A 23,508-nucleotide genomic window follows, 5' to 3' on the forward strand; every position below is an offset into this window, starting at 1 on the left:
GCGATTCCTGGAGTAAACATTTCAACATAGAGTTCGTAATCCCATCTGGTCCAGGAGCCGTCCTCGGTAAGCATAATACTGTCTGATTCAATTCAGCTAAAGAAACTTCTGGAAATTCATGCAAGTTTACCAGAACGGACTGAATAGCCGAAAAATTCGCAGTGAAGCGGCGTTCTAAACCTTGCGCTATGTCTTCTAGAGAAGTGTTCATTTCTACCGGCGTCAAGACACATGACTGCAACGTTAAAGGTGCTGGTAGTACTTTTCTTGTCCGAAGATAAGCGAACAAAGCACGCTTATTCTTTGATTTAGAAAGATAATCAAAATGTCTACTCTCGTATTCTTCTTTCGCGCGGTTCACTGTACGCTTAAATACGCCAGCAAGTAATTGATAGTCTTTCCAGTTTGTTGGGCTCTGATTAAGAAGAAGTTTTTTCCAAGCGGCTTTTCGTCTTCTATAATCGCGCGTACACTCATCGTTCCACCAACGAGAGGAGGATCGTTTATTGGATGGAATAGAAAATTCAGAATTTTTTCTAGATCCCTCCAGCATTGAACCTATCGTAGATGCAATCTCCTTAGTACTGGCATTTCCAAGCTTGGAAATGGCAGAACGGAGGCAGGCTTGAAATTTGCTTTGGTTGATGTATGTGCGTTTTGGCTGATCTAAAGTTATTGTTGGACAAGTAATGTCAAAAACTACAGGAAGATGGTCACTGTTAGTTGCCGAATCCAGAACAGCCCATGACAAAATCTTGATTGAATTGGAGCAAAACGTTAAATCCAATACTGAGCTAGTTTGTCCTCGGACAAATGTTACATGACCTTTATTCAGACAGGAGAGGTTGTGATCAATAGTCCATTCCCACAGTCGCCTACCACAAGAATCTGTCCTTATACCCCAAGACAAATGGTGTGAATTAAAGTCTCCTGTGAGTACAATTTCCTTTCTACATGCTACCAAAACGCTGTCAAGATAACGCGTGCTTTGCACACCGGAGGGGAAGTAGCAATTTACGATTGAAAAAGGGTGGTATCCGGGGAGACACAAGTCTAATGCTAATAATTCGCAATCGAAGTCTAACATTCTGAAAGAAATTTTCGCTTTATGGCATAATTTACTTGATACAAGGATCATTAAACCACCACCACGTGATGGGCGATCTAATCGAAAAGAACGAAAACCTGCAAGATGGAAATTTTTATCTGGTGTAAGCCAAGTTTCTTGGAGAATTATAATATCAAGATTAAAATTATTGCAAAAGTAATGTAAGTCGGTTGAGGCTGAGAATATAGAACGGCAGTTCCACTGCAGTACCCTCAACTGACCTATGGTGTTGAGCGCACCGCAGAGGCGCATGTCGCACCCTTGTTAGCATCTTCACGCGAAATAGCTGATTCATTCCGTTTAGATTTGGACTTGAGATCAGTGAAGATAGGGGATCTGGTACGTTTATTAGTTCTTATATCGAGTTCCATATCTGTATCAGTACTTGTACTCGGCCGAGGCGAATGTCGGTCCAAGTGCACCTGTGTTCCTGGCTGCTTAGCCTTGCCTGCAGATGCAGAAAGTTCGTCCATCACTACATTGCGTAGCTGTGTGGCGTCACTAGTAATGTGTAATACTGCAGGTTCTGTACCAGTCTGTACTGTTTGTCCAATCTGGCTTGAAAGAATTTGCACTAAACAGTCGGAAAGGTTAGATATTAGTTTATCCATTGCCTTACTCACTGCCTTTTCCACAGCAGTTTCAATAGCCTGCGATAGGGTTGAGTCCATACTGGAAGTGCAGCGCGCTGTTATACCAGAGTATCCAAAAGCCCTGTCTCTAACTATGTCAATGGCTTCCCTTCGTGAGCAGCGGCGGCGGTCAATAACTTCCAGGATTTGAACCTCCCGGGAACGAGCGGAACAGTCAGAGTTGTCGGCGCAGTGACTGCCCCCACAGAGACAACACTTTTCCACTGTTGCAGTACAATTGCTTGAAGGATGACTCTCTCCACAGGTGCGACAACGAACGTTAGATTTACATCCTCCCGCACTGTGGCCGAATCTCCAGCAGTTCTTGCACTGAATCGGACGAGAAGCGAGGGGTTCTACTCGGAAGATCAGTGGCCATAATTTTATTTCTGATGGGCATTTTGTGCCCACAAATGTCGCGATAACAGATTCGGTTGGTACCCTCTGGTTGTCGACTAGGCGATTACACCGGTAAATTGAAATTACGCCTGCTCCAGAGAGCCTGTCTAGGGTCTCAGCTGGACTCAGCTTGGAGTCGACTCCCCGTACAAGGCCTTTGGTACATGCAAGGTGAGGCGGAATGAAAGCACTCACCGGGGTAGTAGCAAAGGAGGTGCATTTGAGAAGATCCTGCACGCAGGTCTGATCAGGCGACCTACACACGATACCTCCTCGCCCAAATGGGCGCACATCTGTGATGGTCTGGAAATGATTTGAAGTTGTCTTGAGTTCCTTTTGAACCACCTGAGGGTTTGAAAGTCTGATGAAGCCTCCATTTGTAGGTACCAGTGCTACGGGAATGCTGTCGATACCACTGCGGAAAAAGGAGTCTAGTGGTAATTCATTAGACGGCAAGGACGCTGACCAGGCGGATCGCGCCTGGCCAGGAGAAGTAGTCGACATGAGCACTAGAGATATGGTTAGACTCAGAACAAACTAGAGTCGGACTCTAAGACAGAAATTTAAAACCACTCAATCCTCAGCCAAGAACACCCCAGTAGGTTGAGCGCGGCACCAGCTACTGCAGGAACGGTCGTGGTTCCAGATGCGGGCGTCGAATGCCAGTGCGGGGTAGTGGAGGCCAATTGTGTGATTAAGGGTATGAGCCGGCAACTCAGATATAGCGTAATGGAAGTTAACCAAGACGTGTACGAACCCGGCGCTCGCCCCTTTGCACAGGATGGCATTCACTAGAGTGGTGCGATGGGCAGGAGGGTCGGTAATAGAATGGGTCGTCAAGCCACGGCTTTTTTAGGGAGACCCAGAGCCCTGAGGCCAACAGTGTAGCCAAAGACGGTTCTAAAAGGGCACAAATATTCAAGTCACACGGAGTCCGTGGGAGAAGAAATCGACGTAAGCAGAAGGGCCGAGCTTAGTCAGACGTAGGCTATATTAACATGCAGTATGGTAGGAATAGGTTAAAGTGGGAAGAGATAGAAGAGCAGTTGAGGCAGGAGGAGCTGGTGGTATATAGGGTTGTGAAGATACATATTCGGGACCTGGAGCAACCACCCTGCAATCCGGACTACGTATGGGAATATTGCAATAGAACAGAAGGCAGCAAAAAGGGGGGGTGGAATTGGTGATTTTAGACATAAGAGCATGGGTTGGCAAAGAGTCAAGCAGGGATGCAAGGAACATTTATGGCTGAAAGGGAAAGTGGCAGGGCAAATGACACTCCTTGGTTTCGTGTACTTGTGGATGGGAGAAAAGGCCAGAGAGGAAAACTAGGCAATGGTAGAGTGTATATCAAATGACATTCAGGAGTTAGAAGGAGAGTGCGAGATAATTATACTAGGAGATATAAATGCACACATAGAAGATATAGATGGGTATACCGACTCAACAGGCAAAATTATCATGGATATGTGTGAAAGGCATGATTTGATTGTAGTGCCATCATCACCATCGTCATTTTTTCCATCACCGCGCCGCGTCTCTCGTGCAGCGGGCGCGAGCTCGAGCTGCGCGAGAATTAGAACGAGCTGACACGCCTGGCGTGGCGGACGCTGGTAGTCGACGTGGCTCCGCTTCAGGCCTGCAATAAAGTGGCGAGATCGGCACGGCCCCATCGGCCGCCTTCGACGCCGTCTCACGTCTCCTTCACTCGCCGCAACATTGGTGACCCGGAGAACACGCCCTTCGCCCAGCGGCCCGCGGCCATGTTCCCGCAACTCTGCCCGCCAGTGCCGCCGTACCAATCAACTTACCCCAAGGTATGGTTTATGCAGCTCGACGCCGTTCTTGCGGTGAATGGCATCACGGACCAGCTGCTAATGCATGCCATTCTTCTCGACGCCCTACCGGTCGAGTTGCGCCATCTCGCTGCCACTTCAAGCACCAGCCCGCAGCCTTACGATTCCCTCTGCACTGCGGTGCTCGCCCGCAGCGGCAACACATACCGTCCGCTTCCGTTTACCCGCACCAGGCAGGTTTCCCCGGCGTCGCAGAGCAAGGTACGCACGCAAGCGCACGCAGAGCAAGCGACGGCACGTGACACCGTGGCCCTCGCCGTTTCCGCGACCACCAGCTCAGACGTCTCGGCCTCCTCCTCCTCGCCGCAGCTGCTGGTCAGCTCCTCGACGGTGCCCCCTGCCGCTCCGCCACCTGTCACTGGTGCCAGCAATGGCCTGCCGGGTGCCTCGCCACATTCCACTCGCACCTCCCCGGCCAGCAGCCGACCACCCTCGGCGTCCCCGCTCCCCGCCCCTGTCCCTGTCTCTGTTTCGTGGTCTACGACGGGCCCCAGCGCCGTGCCTTCGCGGAGCCAGAGCCTGCCCTCATCGTCGGCGTCGACACCGGCAACCACCAAAGCAACTGCCACCGTCGCCCCCCAGCCCGTGGCGCCGCAGCAGGCACCTACGTCGAGACCCGGCGTCGCACAGGTGGTTTCGGCTAGCCCCAGTCCTCGCACCTCTGGTGCCCCCCGGCTCATCCAGCCGAAACAGCCACAGATCCTGCCCAAGCTGTCGAGCGGCAGCGCGAACATGACGACGCCTTCGGCAGCGGCGACCACCCGGTCCCAGTCTCCCCGGGCAGCCCAGCACAAGGCCACACCGCGGCCCGCGCCTGTACCGGCGCCGCAGCCTGCGACCACGGTGCAGCGCGGAGCCGCGATGGGGCTCAACACGGGGAGTCCGCTGCTCATCGGGAACCCCGCGACAGCGCAGCCGGGTCTGTTTCCGGCTGGACCTGCGCACGACACTTTCCTGCTGAACCAGTACATTCCGGGCCTGGACCACAGCCCGATTCTGATACAAGGCGCACTGGGGCAGACCCAGAGCTCTCTGGGACAGATACAGGGGGTCCAGCTGGCCCTGCGGCCACACCATGCCACGGGCCTGACCCTGGGACCTCAGACGAGGCCCAGGCCCCATGGGGGACATCCAGGACAGCCTGGCACCCCGACGCTTGTCATTCCACAGAACCTGGGGCCAAGGCCCAACATCTTTCTGGCACCGCCACGCATGATGTCGCCCCCCTCGTTTGCCATAGTCCCGGGACAGCCACTGACGCTGCAACAGCCGCAGGCCATGCTGCCCACGCAGACCATGCTGGCCCAGCCCACACTGGGTGCGTTCCAGACAGACCAGCACCAATCCTTGGTGCAGATACCGACGTTCACCCAGCCGCAGATACTGGCGCATGCCCACCATCACCACCACCACCACCACCATCATGGCGCCCTGTCGGGACCTCTAATTTCGACAGGCGGCAGTATAGTGTCCTCTGCACCCAGCGCCAACATTGTCACCCACCATCCTGTCATGACCTCGCGACACACGGTCCACTCTCGGCCTTTCCGACCAGGTCACCGTGAGACCCACTTGTTGGCTGCCACAGCGACCCGGCACTTCCTCCTGCGTCCTCTGCGCAACTCCCAGAGTCGCCCACCAGAGACACACTGCTTACCGATGGCCTATAAACGTTGACAAACTGGACTTGCCAAAGGAACACTTTATGGACTGCCGTTCATGTACATAGCATTTGTCGCCCTCTTTCTTTTTTTCATATGCGTTCAAATCGCGCAAAGCGCTAGGGGGGGAGCCCTGTAGTGCCATCATCACCATCGTCATTTTTTCCATCACCGCGCCGCGTCTCTCGCGCAGCGGGCGCGAGCTCGAGCTGCGCGAGAATTAGAACGAGCTGACACGCCTGGCGTGGCAGACGCTGGTAGTCGACGTGGCTCCGCTTCAGGCCTGCAATAAAGTGGCGAGATCGGCACGGCCCCATCGGCCGCCTTCGACGCCGTCTCACGTCTCCTTCCCTCGCCGCAACATGATCATTTGCAACAGTACCGAGAAGTGTGAAGGGCAGATAACATGGGAGGTAGGAAGGCTGCATTCAACGATAGATTACGTACTGATGTCACATAGGATGTATGTGACAGGGGAATGCACATAGATGAAGGTGGCTCCAGAAGTCTGGGTAGCAGTCACAAGCGTATCAAGCTAAGTACTGGAAGAGCAGCGAAAGTGAGAAGGAGACAAGATGAGCAACTACAGGAAAATTTTCATTCAGAAAGGCAAATAGAAATTGCTACTAAACAAATTGAGAACGTAATCACTGAGTATAATAAAACGGTGTGGACATACACAAATCTAATTAGACTGTTTGGGCTAGAGCTTGCTAAGGCACGTGACAAGTCACCCCGGAAAAGAAGGCACAAGCCCTAGAGTTTGTGAGATGAGGAAGTTAAGAGAGCCATAAAAAAAAAACGTCAGGAAGCCTATAGGAAACACAGACCGGCTAAGCAGCGGGGTGAACCGACAGATGATGTTGAAAGAGAATGGAACATCTTTCTAAGCTCTAGAAAGGAAGCATCCCTCCTGATCAATGAAAAGATTAGAAGAAAGGGTGCTCAGTGGCTGGCAGAAGTACATAAAAAGGAAAGAAAGGTAGCTGCCAAATTTTGGAACCATATAAACTCCCTAAGAAATGAAACAAACCTAGAGCAGAGGTTTATAACTACAGCTTAAGGTGCTAGTCTAGAAGGTGACGAAGCTATTGAATATATAGGAACAAGAGCGACAGAAAAATTTCAACAAAGAATTGCCTTATGCGACACAATAGACAAGGATGAATCAAGTGGCGCAAGGGCTCCATTTTCACAACGAGAGTGGGAAAGGGCTGAGAAGAGGGTTCCAAGTAGTACATCAACAAGCCCAGATGGCATTCCAATTATGCTGATAAAGACATTGGGTCCGAAGTCTAAACAGACTTTGAGAGACGCAGTCGGCAGAACAATAATCGATGCGGAAGTCCCCGATGATTGGAAACTTAGTAGGATGAGCATGATCTATAAAGGAAAGGGCGACAAAGCTGACATAAACAACTACCGTCATATAACAGTGACATCAGTGGTCTACAGGTTGGTGATGCAGATTAAAAATGAAAGACTGCAGGCATGGATAGAGGATGAGGGGGTGCTGGGAGAACTGCAGAATAGGTTTCGGAAACACAGGAGGTTGAAAGACAATCTGTTCTCACTGACGCAGTGCATCGAAATAGTATAAAAGGAACACAGGCCCCTGTGGCTAGCATTTTTGGATATGAAGGGAGCGTACGATAGCGTGGTTCAAGAGGAATTGTGGGGAATGGACACACTAGGCGTGGAAGATGTAGTCACTAATCTTTTAAAGGATACCTATAAAGGTAACAAGGGAGTTATAAAAGTGGGAAGAACAGGTATCCAAGCCTGCAGAGGTAAAACGGGGGCTTAGGCAGGGGTGTTCCCTGTCACCCTTATTATTCATGATGTACCAACAAGGATTAGAGGCCAAATTACAGGGAAGTGAACTGGGCTTCAACCTTTCTTTCGTCAAACAAGGAAAACTCTTTGAACAGGCACTACCAGCATTGATGTACGCAGATAATATAGTACTAATGGCCGACAACAAGGAAGATTTGCAAAGATTGGTGGACATCTGCGGTAATGAAGGAGATAGGTTAGATTTCAGATTCAGTAAGGAAAAATCAGGAGTCATGAGTTTGGATGACAATGAATATAGTGAATTTAGAATAGAGGAGGTCACGCTAGAGATGACAGATAAATACAAATATCTGGGCATATGGATAAGCAATGGGACCGAGTACCTAAGGGAATACGAAATATATATTTCGTATTCCCTTAGGGGAATACGAAATATATTATATATGTGACGACTAAAGCTAACAGGAATGCAGCAGTAATGAAAAATAGGGCACTGTGGAATTACAATAGGTATGATGTTGTGAGAGGAATATGGAAAGGGTTCATGGTTCCAGGGCTGACGTTCGGCAATGCCGTCTTGTGCATGAGATCAGAAGTTCAAGCAAGATTAGAAATTAAGTAACGTGGAATAGATAGGCCTGCTTTAGGAGCTCACGGGAATATACCAAATCAGGGAGTACAAGGTGATATGGGATGGACATCATTTGAGGGCAGGGAAGCTAGCAGCAAGATAAAATTTGAGAAGCGCTTGAGAGAAATGGGGGGAGACGCGTGAGGCGCCCGGCAGGAGCAGTCGCTCATCGCGTCGGCTCCGTGTTTTCTGGATGTTTCGCGGCGGAAATCACCATATCCAGCGTATTTGTCGTTACGAATCGACGCCACAAGTCATCGCGACCATCCTGACGAAAAATCAGGTGGGAGGACTTGCATTTGATCATTTTATGCCCGTTTTTGTGTTCGCTGCGCCGGAAGAAGAGCCACCTGCATAGCGTTCGCCGTAGACACCGCCGTCACCGCTGCGACGCAGCTAGCGTCGCGAGGAACCACGAAGAACGTGGCACCGTTTTTTCTTCGCGGTGTGCCGACAAGACGCTGGGTGAAGACTTCGAGGGCTCGGCGCCCTACAGGTACGAGGTTCCGTTAACAAAGATTTGGCTAGTACGCGACCACTACGGTGGTTGGTAGCCATCGCCACGAGCATTATGCTCGTCCAAGTGCGTTAAACCACATGGGTGATACTTCAGGACACAATGAAAAGCCTGGGGGCTTACAGGTGCGTCCAAGCATCATAAAGCCGGCACGTTTGCAAATTCACAACCGCGAAATGGCTCCAGCGAGCACAGCAGCATTGGAAGACGATGAAGCTGAGAGCAAGAAGCCTCGCTTAGAAGAGAATCCTCTCGACGATAAAACGTCAACTTATTACCTAAGTGATGAAGAAGACATGGGCGAAGATGAACCATTTACGTTGGTTACTTATAAAAAGAAACGAGCAGAGGGTATCCCAGTCGTCTTTCGTCCAACAGCTGAAGGTGCTAGCTTCTGGAAAGTGAACCCCAATCGAGTGTCAGCTGAAGTAGTTTCCGCTGCTAAAGAAAAAGTGCAGACATTCAGAACGAACAGAGATGGAAGCTTTAGTGTCAGCGTTGCTTCCTTAAGTTCAGCTAAGCGACTTCTGATGCTTTCAAATGTAGGTGGCCTGGAAGTTAAGCCTTTCATCCCAGAGTCATACACTCGGAACGTTGGGAAAGTAAAACATATTCCTCTGCAGTATTCAGACGAACAACTCCTAGAGTACTTGAGAGATGCAGGGGTTATATCGGCGCGATGGCAAATGAAATACTACCGCCAGGAAGATGGAGGAGTAACGACGCGTCCACTTCACTCAGTGATCCTGACTTTTCGAGATGACCGCCCGATCCCAGGAAGAATCTACTTAGGATTCACCAGTCACCCAGTGGAAGAATATCTTGGTCCAGCACTTCGGTGCTATAACTGCCAGCGCTTCGGACACATGGCGAAAAGTTGCCGTAACACGCGCCGGTGTAAGATCTGCTCAGAAGAACACCATCATAAGGAGTGCAAGTCTGTTCTTCAGCCTAAGTGTGCAAACTGTGCAGGTAATCACGCTGCCCGCAAAGTAAAGCTGCTGCAAAAATGCGTCAGCATGAGCTCATCCATGGAAGAAAACCGCGCCCCAATGAACCATCTCCAAACCTTGAGATTGTTCATCCTGTACGTGATCCACCTCAGCGGCCACCGCAACAACAGCCGACAAGCACGCCAAGAGAACCGCCAAGAGAGACGCCAAGAGCACACTCGAAAGACCACTCACGAGAAGTACCTTCAAGTAACCAAACCTACGCGTCAAAGCTACGAACGCCCACGGGACCTCTGCCGGAAAGTAGCAAAACCGACAGTGCCAGTGTTCGCCCCAACTACAACATCGAAACGCCACGTCATTCTCAACAGGCCTCAGAAAATCAACCATTCAATGGAGACCGTGCCTCTGCATCAGTCATGCAATTGATTCTGCCAATGCTTTTCGCAGCACTTAAGGCAATCCTGTCTGCTCTACCGGAAGCAAACAACCTTCCAGAAGTAAAAGCCCTGCTGCCTCTGGAAGCACTACTGTGTCAACAGTCCGGGTCAAACCTGCGACAAATAACATATGAATAAGCGCTACAAAGATGTCTCCATATACCAGTGGAATGCCAATGGTCTTCGAAGGAAGTGTGCTGACTTCCGTAAACTCCTTCTGCAGTATAATTTTTCTATATTTTGCATCCAAGAGGCAGGAATGAATGATGAATTCCGCCTCTCCATCTACGTGATATATAAGTCATCTCGTCGAAGTGGTCCTAGCAGAGTACATTTGTGCGTCAGAAAGGACCTACCTTCTCATCAAGTTAACTCAAGTGATTCGGACTTCCCGGAATTCGTCGCTTGCAAAGTATCCTTTGGTGAGCAGTGCTTTACAGTGATCAATTTTTACCTACAACCTTCAAGCCGCATTTCGGTTGAAGAACTAACAAATATCTTCAACATTTCTAATTCATATACGTTTATATGCGGAGACTTTAATGCGCACAACATAATCTGGGGTAGTGATCGATGTGATGCACGTGGGAACATTGTTGAGTGTGCCGCAGACAAATGCAATTTGACAATTTTAAATGACGGCTCCCCAACTTTTCTCCGAGGGCATAATTACTCTAGTTGCATCGATGTAAGCTTGTGTTCCCAAGATCTAGTGAATGGTGTGGTATGGACAACGGATGTAGAAACACGTGGGAGTGACCATTTTCCCATTCTAATAAGTCACCCCTACTTGCGAAAAGACGACACCAGACGCTACAGCAAACTGACGAACTGGAAAGCTTTTCGGCACCACCTAACAAACCAAAATAGTGAACTCACGACAGTTGAAAGGTTTACTGAATTTCTGCAAGATAATGCGAATAAATGTACAAAGAAAGTCCCGATTCCAAAAGACTATGCTGCAGTCGATGGAGAGTATGAACATCTAAGAGCCATCAGACGACGTTCAGAAAGGGCATATCGACGCAGCGGAAGTTTAGAAGCATACAAAAATGCACAGAAAATCCACAGTATAATGCGCAGACGGCTAGAAAATTTAGGTAAACGACGCTGGCGTGATTTCTGTGGCACGCTCTCTCCCCACACACCTGTTCCAAGAATTTGACTTGTAATTGGAGCACTTAGTGGCCCTGTATCACAGAGCTTCCCATTTCGTGCTCTTGCTGTAGCTTTGGACAAACCGGAAGCTGTGGTAGCAGATGAATTTTGTCAACTTATCAGTAGGCCCGCCGCATCACAATGTGCCTTATTTGATAATTCGGTCGCATTAGCCAGCCAGAAAATTAATGCTTGCTTTTGGGCCCAGCATCCTCAGCTAGACCCTGTGTTTACGTTAAGGGAGCTGCATTGTGCTATAGCATCATGTCGTCAAAAATCGGCCTCTGGACCGGACGGCATTACGTACAATATGCTAAAGAACCTCGGGCCCACAGGCACAACTATTCTCTTAGATATTTACAATAATCTATGGACGCAAGAAATTGTACCTGAGTCTTGGAAGTCTGCTCGCATCATTCCGATCTTAAAACCGGCTAAGACACCCTTGAACTTTGAATCCTTCCGTCCAATCAGTCTGACAAGCTGTTTATGTAAGGTAATGGAAAAAATGATTGATGCGCGACTTCAATGGTGGTGCAACAGAACTGCTGTATTCTCCAACTACTTGACAGGTTTTAGGAAACAGAGATGCACAATGGATGCAATACTGGACCTAGTAACGTATGTGGAGCATGAACGCGTCTGTGGTAGTTTGACGGTCGCAGTGTTCTTGGACATAAAAAGGGCATTTGACACAGTCAGTCACACTCATGTTTTGCTGAGTATGTTGGAACACGGACTGTCCGGCAGGTCTTTGCGGTGGGTATCCAAATTTTTATCAGGTCGTAAAATATTCATTCAGACGAGCGAAGGAAAAAGTGCAGAACACGACGTCAGACAGGGAGTGCCACAAGGAAGCGTACTCAGCCCTTTTCTTTTCAACTGTGTTATGGCTGATTTAGCTAAAAGACTGCCTTCCAGGTTGAAATACTCCTTATATGCAGATGATGTGTTCATTTGGGCATCTGGCACGGACATACGGTTAATTCAGATTGCATTGCAAGACGGAATAAATATTATCAACAGCTTTTTAAAAGAAAGAGGAATGATTCTATCGCACGCAAAGACAGCTGTATTGCCCTTCGCCCGTAAGAAGTTAAAGAACTTCAATCTCAATTTAGAAGAAGAACCACTAATGATTGTGACACAGCATCGATTTCTCGGAGTAATACTTGATAGGCAGCTATCATGGGCACCTCACATAAAGAAACTCGAAAACGAGGTGAATACGCTAGTGAATATACTCCGCAGAATTGCTGGGACATCATGGGGCGGATCTGTATCATCCATGCTCGCTGTTCACAATGCTTTAATACGACAAAAAGTTGCATATTCTGCAGCAGTGTTACACGGCCTTTCCCGCACTTCAGAGGAGTGACTTCAAAGACTATTAGCTAGGGGACTGCGCGTCTGCATAGGTGTTCCACGAGCGACTTCCAGCAGCCTTGTCATAGCAGAGACTCGACAACCACCCTTTCCAGTCACGAGAACAATTGAAACATGCCGCCATTTTTTTTTTCGCTTACAGACGCAACACAGGGACCACCCATTGGCGCTGGAGATTTTACTAAGAGATAAAAGCAATGCTCATAACGAAGTACAGAGTAATGTACATATATTACCCGGACATGAATTTTGGAACTCTGAAATGGACTATCCTCCATGGATGCTTGCTATACCAAGCATTGAATTCTCAGTGGATGGCATTATTAGAAAGAGAGACATGTTCATCCAAGCTGCTCAACAACTAGCGCTTTATCAGATACACATGCGGTATCCAGGGTACATACATATGTACACAGATGGCTCAAGTACTACAACGTCTTCAACATCGGCATTTATCATACCACAGCTCAATATTCAGGAATCGTTTAAATTATGTCGCACGACGTCATCTACAACATCTGAGCTCTTCGCTATTCTGTATGCTCTAAAGTTTATAAACTCGGTAGCAGACGCTAAAAAATGGGTACTTTTCAGTGACTCACAGGCTGCATTAGGATCACTCTCCAGTACAAACAGGACAGTAATAAGTGATAGTATGACATACGAAAAGCTGAAGGAGCTCACTAAAGCAAAGAAGGCGCAACATGAGATCAAATTCCAGTGGATACCTGGCCACTGCAACATTCCTGGAAACACAACTGCCGATGAAGCAGCACGACAAGCACATCGTAAAGACGTTACTGTTTCTTTACCGATATCGAAAAATGAATTGCGTAGTATTATAAAGAATACAACTTTCAGAATGAGCAAAACTGCTTGGTTTGACCAAAGTACAAAGAGCTGCAATTTATACCACATCGATCCTTTTATTGAATTCAAAATTACGCTGGCATTAGATAGAAGGATGGAAACTCTAATTCACCGATTGAGGCTAGGCACCGCATACGCAAAACATTTTTTGCACAGGATCGGCAGAGCTGAAACTCCCAAATGCGATTGTGGATTTATAGATGAAGACGTATGTCACCTTCTCATACACTGTCCACATCATGACACGCCAAGACGCCGTCTTAAATGTGAACTGTTCGCATTGGACGACAGACCATTTAGCATGAAAAAACTTCTGGGCCCGTGGCCAACTGGAGTTTTACAGTCCCACGCTTTAAAAGCATTAACACGTTTTTACAAGACAGCGGGATTGCTGACAAGTATTAACAAAGAACAAGCTTTCATTTGTAACACATGTACTTATTATATACAGTATCATGTGACACCCATCACGTGTGTGTTGTGAAATGAATGAGGTGTCGACTATTATGTACATACGAGCGAATGCATCTTTATAAGGACCAGACGTGTGCTTTATTGTTTTGTTGTTGTGTTTTGTGTTTGTTGTTTGTGTTTTGTTTCCAGAGACTTTTTACAATGACTTTCAAACATTTACTTACCATTGTGATATGTACGTATAAGTGTGCCCTTGCATATCTGTGCCTGAGTTTTCTATTTTCCATGCACTGCTTTGTATGTTTTGCTTCAAGATACGTGTTCAAGTTTCAATTAACGGCTAAGGAGTAGCCGGCGCCATAATGGTGCGCCAACATCTCCTTATATATCATATCAATAAAAATAAAAAAAAGAGAGAAATGGGGAGGAGCGTTGAGCTAGAAAGGTTTTCGGCTACTTGTACATGAAGAATGTCGATACAAAATGGAGGAAGCGAACCAGGAAATGGACTGGTAAATATTTAGAAAACAGCAGGGGGCCAAACCAAAAAGAACTATCGGTTAAGAAGAAAGTGAAGGAAACGGAGACTGACATGTGGAAAATTGGCATGATTAAGAAGTCCGCACTAGAGATCTATCGAACTTTCAAGCAGGAAATTGCCAAAGAAAGGATTTATGATAATACTCGGGGTAGTTCTCTACTTAGAAGTGTGGCAGCTTGGGCTAGTTGGTATGGCATGACGATAGTTATAACTATCGTCAGTTCTCTACTGTTTGAGGCCAGGACGGGAGTATTGCGAACCAAGACATATCGGGCCAAATACGAAGGGGTAGACACAGTATGCAGTGCGTGTGGAGAGGAAGAAGAAACTGTCGAACACTTGATAATGTTCTGTAAAGGGCTTCACCCTATAGTTCAGGATGATGGCGCAGAGTTTTTCAAAGCACTGGGGTTTAGGCACAGGGAGGGCAAGATAGACTTTAAGCGGGTAGATTTAACTAGAAGGAGGTTATCTGATTGGTGGCTAAAGTCAAGGCACAAGTGAAAATAAACCCTTCACTGCAAAGTACGAATCCTCAACCTCACTATTTAAAGAAAAAAAAAACAGATAAATCTAATGGTTAGTTCACTAAGTATTACGGCTAGGTGGCGATAGCCGCCACCCGATCTAAAGGGTACAGCCACATCCATCCATCTGTTCATGGAACGGTGCTGTAATGTATTGTCGCGGCCGGGACAATGCTAACAATGCTGACACCTCTCCTTCTAACCACCATTTTGAAATCACTGAATTATAAGAAAACTTGTCTGTTAGGTCTGATTAATATTGTGTCCAACAAAGAAAACGAGCCTGTACACTTCTTTGATATATTTATCATCTTACTGTCACGTATGTCACACTGCATAGCACTTTGGTTGGAAGTGGTCGTAGATTATCTTTCACGCATCGGCGGCCACACGCGTTTTGCAGCTTGTGTTTTACACCGAATAAATGGTAATTCATCCAATTTCAGGCACCGAATACGTATATATGTATGTAGTGCAGTATGTAGAGACGTTGGTAGGGGCCACGGTAGACATCAACACAGGAAGCGGATGTGACGCCTTTCCACTAGTTACGCCCAGTAAGGCGAGTTTGTGGCGGCCGGGCGAGAAATAAATCGGCTGGTCTCTCCCGAAAGGTGGGTTTCGTGATGCATTCGGCTGGCAGATACGTGAACAGAGCGCGCATGCAAACGTTATTTGCAGTGGCGTATTGCTGCCGGGCGCTGTCCAGTTTTCTTTCCCGTTGTTGACAAAGCTAGCAAGATGGCGATGGATGGCAAAATGCGCTTCGCGAGAGTTGTCCTACTAGGCCTAACCGTACCCGCTAGTTTTCCGAAAACTGTGCGAAAAGATTGTGTTGATCGAACTGAAGCAGTGGTTTCATTCGGACGGTGTCGCAGGATGCGCTGTCCACTCGAGTGTCATTCTTGTGCCGCTGTTTCCGTTAACTGGAGCAATTGTTTTCTTTTGCAGCGATTGCGAGTTGAACCCCTCCTCCACCTTGGAAAGAGACAACTTTCCAGGTTTGGAAAACAACCGCTGGCGACACCCAGCCTGAATCCCTCTCACCGTGTGTCAGGGACAGTGGCGAAAAATGCAAACCATCAAGTGTGTAGTCGTAGGTGACGGTGCTGTTGGTAAAACATGTTTGCTGATTTCGTACACAACAAACAAGTTTCCATCAGAATACGTCCCCACGGTGAGTACTTCTTCGCTTTGGTCTATCGAACGAATGAGGTTTGGTGTACTTTGCGCGTGGCTCGAGAAAGCGGCCTCTTTTTATTCAAGTGTTTTCATGCGTGCAAGATTGGGCGATGGATAGCCTTGCCTCGTTTCCACACTACTCGGGTATAGCGTGGGCGAAACTGAACGATACGCCAAGGGAGCACCGGGGAGTGCCATCTAGTTGATTTCATTGCTTGTTTTACATTTTACGCACACCAGTGGTGGAAGTGCTGCTCCAATTGCTCCAACCTGCTCCAAAAGAGAAATGCTGCTCCATGCTGCTCCAAAGTGCAATATTTGCTTGTAACTGCTCCAAACCGGCTCCAAAATGGTGTTGGCAAATTAGAAAGAATGAAGTTGAACCATGGGACCATCCCGTGAGCATAAGAACCCAAAAGCAAGCTGTATATATCATCCTAGTATGCTACTCAGTGGCATAAATCCAGAAAAATCTCAAGGGGCGACACATATGGGGCCATGGTGTCCAATTCGTATTTTTAATATGGGCTGTATTTTAATCTATATACGAACTAAATCAGGCTCTTATATAAAATAAAAAAAACGAGTATGTCGTCCGTGCTTGAGCAATTGCATTGTTCTGTCCCTTTTTTTTCACCTTTTTTCGATTTCCATAGTTCACACAGGTGAGGGGCATTTAACACAGGTGAGCAGTAAAAGATAAAAAGCATTTTAGAAAGTTGATTGGGCATATCTGGTAGCGGTAGCTCAATTATATCACATGCTAAAGCTGAATCTCAAGTGGGACACTTAAGAGGGGTGTCCTCCTCAGCCTGAACACCAGAAATGTCCAGACTCTCTTGACCCCTTCCCCCCCCCCGCCCTTAATTTACCCCAACTATACTGCTTGTGTACTAGCAGCATACTAGCATGCAACAGTTCTAATAATAAATATAAATATTTATTAGATGCTTAAGTGATGCTTTAGACTTCAGGAGTCGTTAGGAACATGCATCTGCTCCGAAGACACTTAAGGCTGCTCCAAAGCACCACATTTTCTGCTCCGGAATCTGCTCCAAAAAGCAAAATGTTTCTTCCATCACTGCACACTGATACCAGACGTGACAGAAAAAAAACTAGTTGGACTAGTGCACAACGGTTGGCTCAAAAACACTTGATAAGGCAGTTCTAATGCAGACGGGGTCTCGTCTTTGACGTCGCATGTTTACACACATCATGTCAGCCTCCTCGTATATGAGTTGATCATAACCGTGGGATGAGATGATGCGTTCTTCGAATGCTGGTGTGCAGCCATAAGTGCGACCGTGGAAAATAAATTCACTCTGCCACGAGGTGCCACCGTGTTCAAACATGTCAACTTGCTAATAAGCTGTGTTGATTCAGTGCCACAGTGTGCTCATCATTCTACTGGAAGTACGAGAACGTGTTTAAAGTAAAATCAAAATGCTAAGTGCAGGTACTAGGGCTAGTTGCTGCTAACTCATTATGCCAGAACAGTGCTAAGAAAATACAAAGGCCAAGAAAGACACTGAACGGTGATGTAATTTCATGTATCCTGATTACTCAACTGCATGGATTCAATCGTTGGTCATGTGACTAGGCTGGCTGCTTTGTATGCTCATGTGCCTTTGAATAAACCATTAGTTGAGGGTTGAGCCTGTTTTTTTTGGTCCTTGCCTTTTTTTTTCTTTAGTGCTGTTCTTGGATAATAAAAAATGCTCATGGCCACGCTGTGACTGCTTTTCATGGTGTAATGCCTCACTTTTAAAGGGCCACTCACCAGGCCCCATACCAAATTTTAGTTAGACCGTTGAAGTTGTTAGGCGTCCGATGAGGAACACTTTGCCACAAAAATTTTTTGGATCGGTACCCGAGAAAACTGTTTTGTTAAAACGGCCCGAAACGAGGATGAGAGGAGGCGAGCTCGAAACCCTTGCCGCTCCTCTGCGAAGCCTTCGCTAGCCAAATCTCTACCCTACCCTGTCTGGCGGCTGACCAAGAGGTCACGTGCGCATGACGTGCCCGAACGAGCCTAACCCCCGTGCACGCAAGCAGCGTTTTTTTTTTAATGTTGACCAGCGTTGTTTTGATGTCTACTGCCTGTTTCTGTGGAATGGTTCGGAAACACTGGCTTAGACACGGTAAAATAGATGAGCACAATTAGTGCGCGAACGCGTAGGAGCGTTCCCCAGCTGTCGTCTGCTCGATGCGCTGACCGTGGGGATGCATCTCGTTGCAATTCACGTGGAAAAAAGAAGAAAAAGAGCGCTAACATTCCTTTATTGCATCTCCTTATTTATGTATATTTATTAATAGCTACAAACAAGAAATACATAACATAAACTATCCATGTCGTGTTAAATAATTTTCGCCATGTGATGTGCCACTGTTGGCAATGTCGGAGCACAATCGTCTACATAGAGAACAAACGTCACTGCATTGCCGTGTACGTAGGGCCATTCATACGCGCACGTCATGCCCTCATTCTCTGGGCGGGCGCTCGCAAAAGGAAGGGGGAGCAGCGTTCATCTTGAAATTTGACCAGTTTCTGCGGTGCGTAGTGTTGCAAATTTTGGCACACGTGATCGTGAACGCCTCATTTACGCATTGCACTTGTTACCTGAAAATTGTCAGACATGGTAAGTGGCCCTTTAATGAGAGCTCACAGTCTGAAGGGCACGCTTCAATGCCGTCTGTTGTAGCGACTCATCATGCCTCTTGTGACATTGTCATGGGAAAGCTCATGAGCTTTACAGGCTTGATATAACTGGTGCATTTAGTTGGTGCAACGAAAGGAAACATGTTGAACAATTTATCAGGGAAACACCAGTGGTGTCGAGCTGTTGCACATAAGTATTCCAGATTAGATATAGCACTTGTGCCAGTGCTAGTGATTGGTTAGCAGGTCGAGCAGATGTGGACTGGATTGAGTCTGTGCCCAGTGTCTGCAGTGACCAATGTTGGTCATAAGAGGAGTGTTAGTCTTCTGGCATAAGCAACAATGTACATGTCAGATCATGGTGCTGCATGTGAATGTACGCAAAATTGAATAGCTGTTGCTGCACAACACTGTGGGTAGCACAAGTCCATCTGGTGTGTTGGTATGGCAGTAGAGAATGTTAACTCGAACATTTGGATAGGTTATCAGGACAGTTCAGTGAGGGGGGCAGGAATCGAAAGCATGGGTGAACAGAGGCCAGTGGAGCATCAAGTGGATGACGTGACATTTGTCGCGTTTTGCCATCACATGCCAGTTACTGCACTGGTAAACTCTCAGCCATGGCATAGTAGTATGTAGCTGTGCTGTGATCGCAAGCATCATTGATTTTTCTTTTTTCTGTCAAACAAGAGAACTTGAAATTCGCTGCTGTGAAGTACTGATCTCTTGTGTAAAATGTAGGCTGAAAAAAATTTTGTTGCATCTTGTGGAGTAACTGATACTTTTATATTTGTCTTGAAATTTTCAGTTTAAATTAAATGTGGAATTTCTTTTTAGTTTTACATAATGATTATATTTGTTCGTATGATGCCTTTTCTGTTTGGTTCAGAGAGGGCTGATGGGGAAGTTGTTCGTTATCTTTATGTGGTGCTTCTTTAGTAGCAAGCACTAATGAGCACCTGTCCTTTTTTGGCAGGTATTTGACAATTATGCGGTGACTGCAATGATTGGTGGTGAGCCTTACACCCTTGGACTAATGAGTACCTGTCCTTTTTTGGCAGGTATTTGACAATTATGCGGTGACTGTAATGATTGGTGGTGAGCCTTACACCCTTGGACTGTTTGACACAGCTGGCCAGGAGGATTATGACCGGCTGCGGCCGCTCAGCTATCCACAAACAGATGTGTTTCTTGTCTGCTTCTCTGTTGTCTCGCCATCCTCCTTTGAAAACGTCAGAGAAAAGGTGAGCAGCCTTACATCAAAACTTACATTGAATGGCCTTATCGTTTTCTGAACAGCACCTCTAGTGGAGAATTTTGAAATCTATACTGGTGGTCATTGGCATCATACATCTCTTCAATAGAACTCCATGTTGGACTAGCTGGTGCATGTACGAAGTCAGTAGTCAATCTCACGCCAAAATCACGACCACACAAAGAAATGAGAAGTGAGTTTATACTAGCCTGTTTCCTCAAAGAATAAACAGTTGCAAGTGAGTGCCTGTTCTGTCTAGGTTTTTTCCTTGTTTGTGTGGTTGTGACTTTGACTGTTGACTATTAAACTCATGCATTTCTTCTTTTGCAGTTGTCTCGTTTTGGCTAACAAAAATTATGGCACGTGCCTCATCGATGTCTGCATATGTATACTAGCAAATCAAGTGCTCAAATTTCGTAGTGTTAAAGACCTGCTTTAATAGCGTAGTGAAAGAAAAAATATTTGTGCATAAACATTTTTCGTTCACTTCGCGTTGTATAATTACCTCAAAAATTTGCAAGCATTCTGTGAAAGTGTTAAGTATCAGCCTTGCTGGCGCAGGAGTTCAGTAACCCAGAAACGTAGCTGTGGTTGCAGAGAGAATGAAGCAAAATATAGTGTTAAAAAATTTTAATTTTTGTTGTGCGTACATTTTATACACGAAATGTCGTCTTTGTAACGGTAATAGGAGCTTTTATGATAGAATCTGTACAGGCATGGGTCCTTACGGAACGTAAACCTTTACATAACGTAAGCTATCCGCTGAAAAAGCTTTGTTTGCGGACCTATGCTGCAAATCCATCTTTTTCCATAGAAACTTGAAATATCCGCATTAAAAAGGCTCCAGCCGTCGAGTCAAAGTAAGCAGAAGTGTGAGCGCTAAAGGTAGTTACATTGTTGTAGCCGGGTTACCTTAGTTTTGGTAGCTTGACTGGCCTAGAACATCAAAGCTGTAAATGCATGAACTCCCGACAGACTGGATAGGTGGCACCATCTAGGGTGCTGAAAATAAACCAGGCAATCAGAAAATTGTCATTACGAAAACATCGTGCATTGCACGTCTGGTGTAAAAACCTTGCAGTTATCGTTACCTTTTAATCATATTCACCTCAAAAACATTACCATAATTACTCGAATCTAACGTGCACCTTTTTTCCGGTTAAGCGAGTTCATAAATCGCATGTGCGTTAATGTAGTACGAAAAAAAAAGAATACGGTCATTCTACTGCCATCGGCATTTTTGAAATGGCCGCCCCTTTGTGCGTCGGCATGGCACGTTGGCCATTTTTGTCTATGCGTTTCCCATGTGCGGCACTTTGTACGTGTCCTAAGGGGTTTGTCATTTTGTAGTGCATTAGTATCGACGGCATGGAAGGGCCGACTCCAAAAACTCGAGTGCACCACGTTGCCGCTTTTAAAAGAAAAGTCATTGCATGTGCAGAAACGGGCGGAAATCGGTTAGATTTCCGTCCCTTTCTGCACACGCAATAATAAAATTCGATTTTATACGGACGGTTTCTTCAGCAACCGCGGATGATACGAACGCGTGATTGACCGATGCACGCAAGTGGCATAACGCGGCTAGTCTGTCAGAGGAAGGCCCGTTCACACTTGGCCTTTTAGCGAGTGAATGCAGCAAAGTTCACAGGAATAATACTCGCTTCATTGCGGGAAAAGTGGCCAGAAGACTATGCCCCCAGGCCGAGGCGATACAAATCTGTCCTAGACCAATTTTGCCACCACGCGATAGCGGATCAATCGCCTTACTGCTACGGCATTGGCTACATCAGCTGCGCTAGCTCTCTAACCACGTAATGTAGACAACCAGCCGTACTGTATAAACCGGACTATAGGTCCAGTGAGAATATAGGTCGACCACCCAAGTTCACTTACCGGAAAAGAAAAGAAGGAAAACAACCCAAAACTGCGGAACGACATTTATTTGCGTATGGGCGCACCGCACCCCAGTCATCTGAGCTCCCCTCAACCACCATCGCAACTGTTTCTATTCGTCAGACGAAGCACCACTGTCTTATAAAGACAAGAGTTTGTCGCTGGCCGCCTTCCACAGTGCGTTGTCTTCTGTGCCATAGAAATGTTCCTTCAGCAAGTTGCTGATGGAACATTTCTTGAAAGAAGGCCAGGTGGAAAGCACCTAGCCACAAACGATCGCAAGCGGAGGCCTCTGTAGGCGGCCCATTGGTGTCTTTGGGTTGTCGCCGGACGTCCACTTTTGGTACTCCAGCCGCAATCGGTCCTTGAATGACTCGTTTAGCACTACGTCCAGCGGTTGGAGGGTGGACGTCATACTACCTGGTATCACGGCGAGGTCCGTTTTTTTCATCGCCCAGTGCGCGCTTCACAGCGTTGGTTAAGTGACCACGAAACGCATCTAACACCAGCATGCTGCAAAGACGTAGCAGTGCACCTGGCCGACGGTTCCAGACTACTCGTATCCATTCGAGCATTATGGCTGCGTCCATGTATCCCTTTTTGTTGACGCGAATGACAACACCGGGCGGGCAAAGTTCCTTCGGCATTGTCTTACGTTTGAATATGATGAAGGGCAGAAGCTTTCTACCGTCTGCCATGCATGCCAGCATGACGATGAAGCGCGAGGGCTCGTTGCCAGTGGACAATAGCTTCATATCTTTGGCGCCATGTTGCATGATCATGGTCGATGAAGGCATGTCAGACCACACGGGGGTCTCATTGGCATTGTCAACCTGCTCCATCATGTAGTTGTTCTGCTTCCGAAGCTGGTTCATAAGCCCTGAAAGTTTATAAGCTTGTCTTCGAACTCCTCTGTCAAATTCTGACGGATGGATGTGCGCCGCCGGAGAGAAAATCCTTTGCGTCTCATGAATCGACGCACCCAAGAGTTTGGTGCACGAATCTCTTCTCTCGTGAGCCCAGCTTCTCGAGAGAGTTCAACAGCTTTCTTGCGAATGGTATTCACGGTTACTGGCAGCGAGTATGCATGAACTTCCTGCAAAAAGTTCCCTAGCGTATCCTCCAACTTCCCGCACAAAGTTCTCTAGCGTATCCTCCAGCTGTGGATGAACCGCATTTCGCCCACGAAATGACATTTTCCGAGGATTGCGCATCTGCAGCTTCCCTTTCTGCGCCCTCCAATAGCGCACATTTTTTTTTATACACCAAAGCGGCGCTGAGCAGCCATGTTCTCATTCGCTTCTGCGAATGCAACAACATCTAGTTTAAACGCAGCTGGGTACAGCCTTCTCGTGCCGCAACTCATATTCAGTGAACGTAAAAAAAGACCACTGAAAATGAAACGCGCAATGCCAAGCGGAGCGAAAACTTAGAACAAATTGAAGGCAAATCACGAACACAAAAAACAGAGAGAAAAAAAAAACCAATCTGCTATTGGATTTGGATGCGGATGTGGCCACGTCAGGCTTCTCATGCATATGCAAGCCACATGTTACCAGACAGTGGTGCACTGTCGGCTAAACACCGCTATATAATACGAGGGGCGACTTTAGCTTGTTGTTTTATTGA

General features: G+C 47.0%; 1 protein-coding gene across 1 annotated transcript in view; it reads left to right on the top strand.

Annotated features, from left to right (window-relative positions):
- The first annotated feature begins 15,349 nt into the window (after window positions 1-15,349).
- Cdc42 (Cell division cycle 42) overlaps window positions 15,350-23,508 on the top strand; it is a 125,331-nt gene continuing 117,172 nt past the window's right edge. The window contains exons 1-3 of the mRNA XM_037433977.2: window positions 15,350-15,504; window positions 15,842-16,067; window positions 19,793-19,975. Of these exons, the coding sequence (XP_037289874.1) occupies window positions 15,963-16,067; window positions 19,793-19,975 (288 nt within the window). The 5' untranslated portion in view covers window positions 15,350-15,504; window positions 15,842-15,962. The remainder of the gene's footprint in view (window positions 15,505-15,841; window positions 16,068-19,792; window positions 19,976-23,508) is intronic.

Source organism: Rhipicephalus microplus, chromosome 3, assembly GCF_043290135.1.
Source record: "Rhipicephalus microplus isolate Deutch F79 chromosome 3, USDA_Rmic, whole genome shotgun sequence".
Taxonomy (NCBI): Eukaryota; Metazoa; Arthropoda; class Arachnida; order Ixodida; family Ixodidae; genus Rhipicephalus; species Rhipicephalus microplus.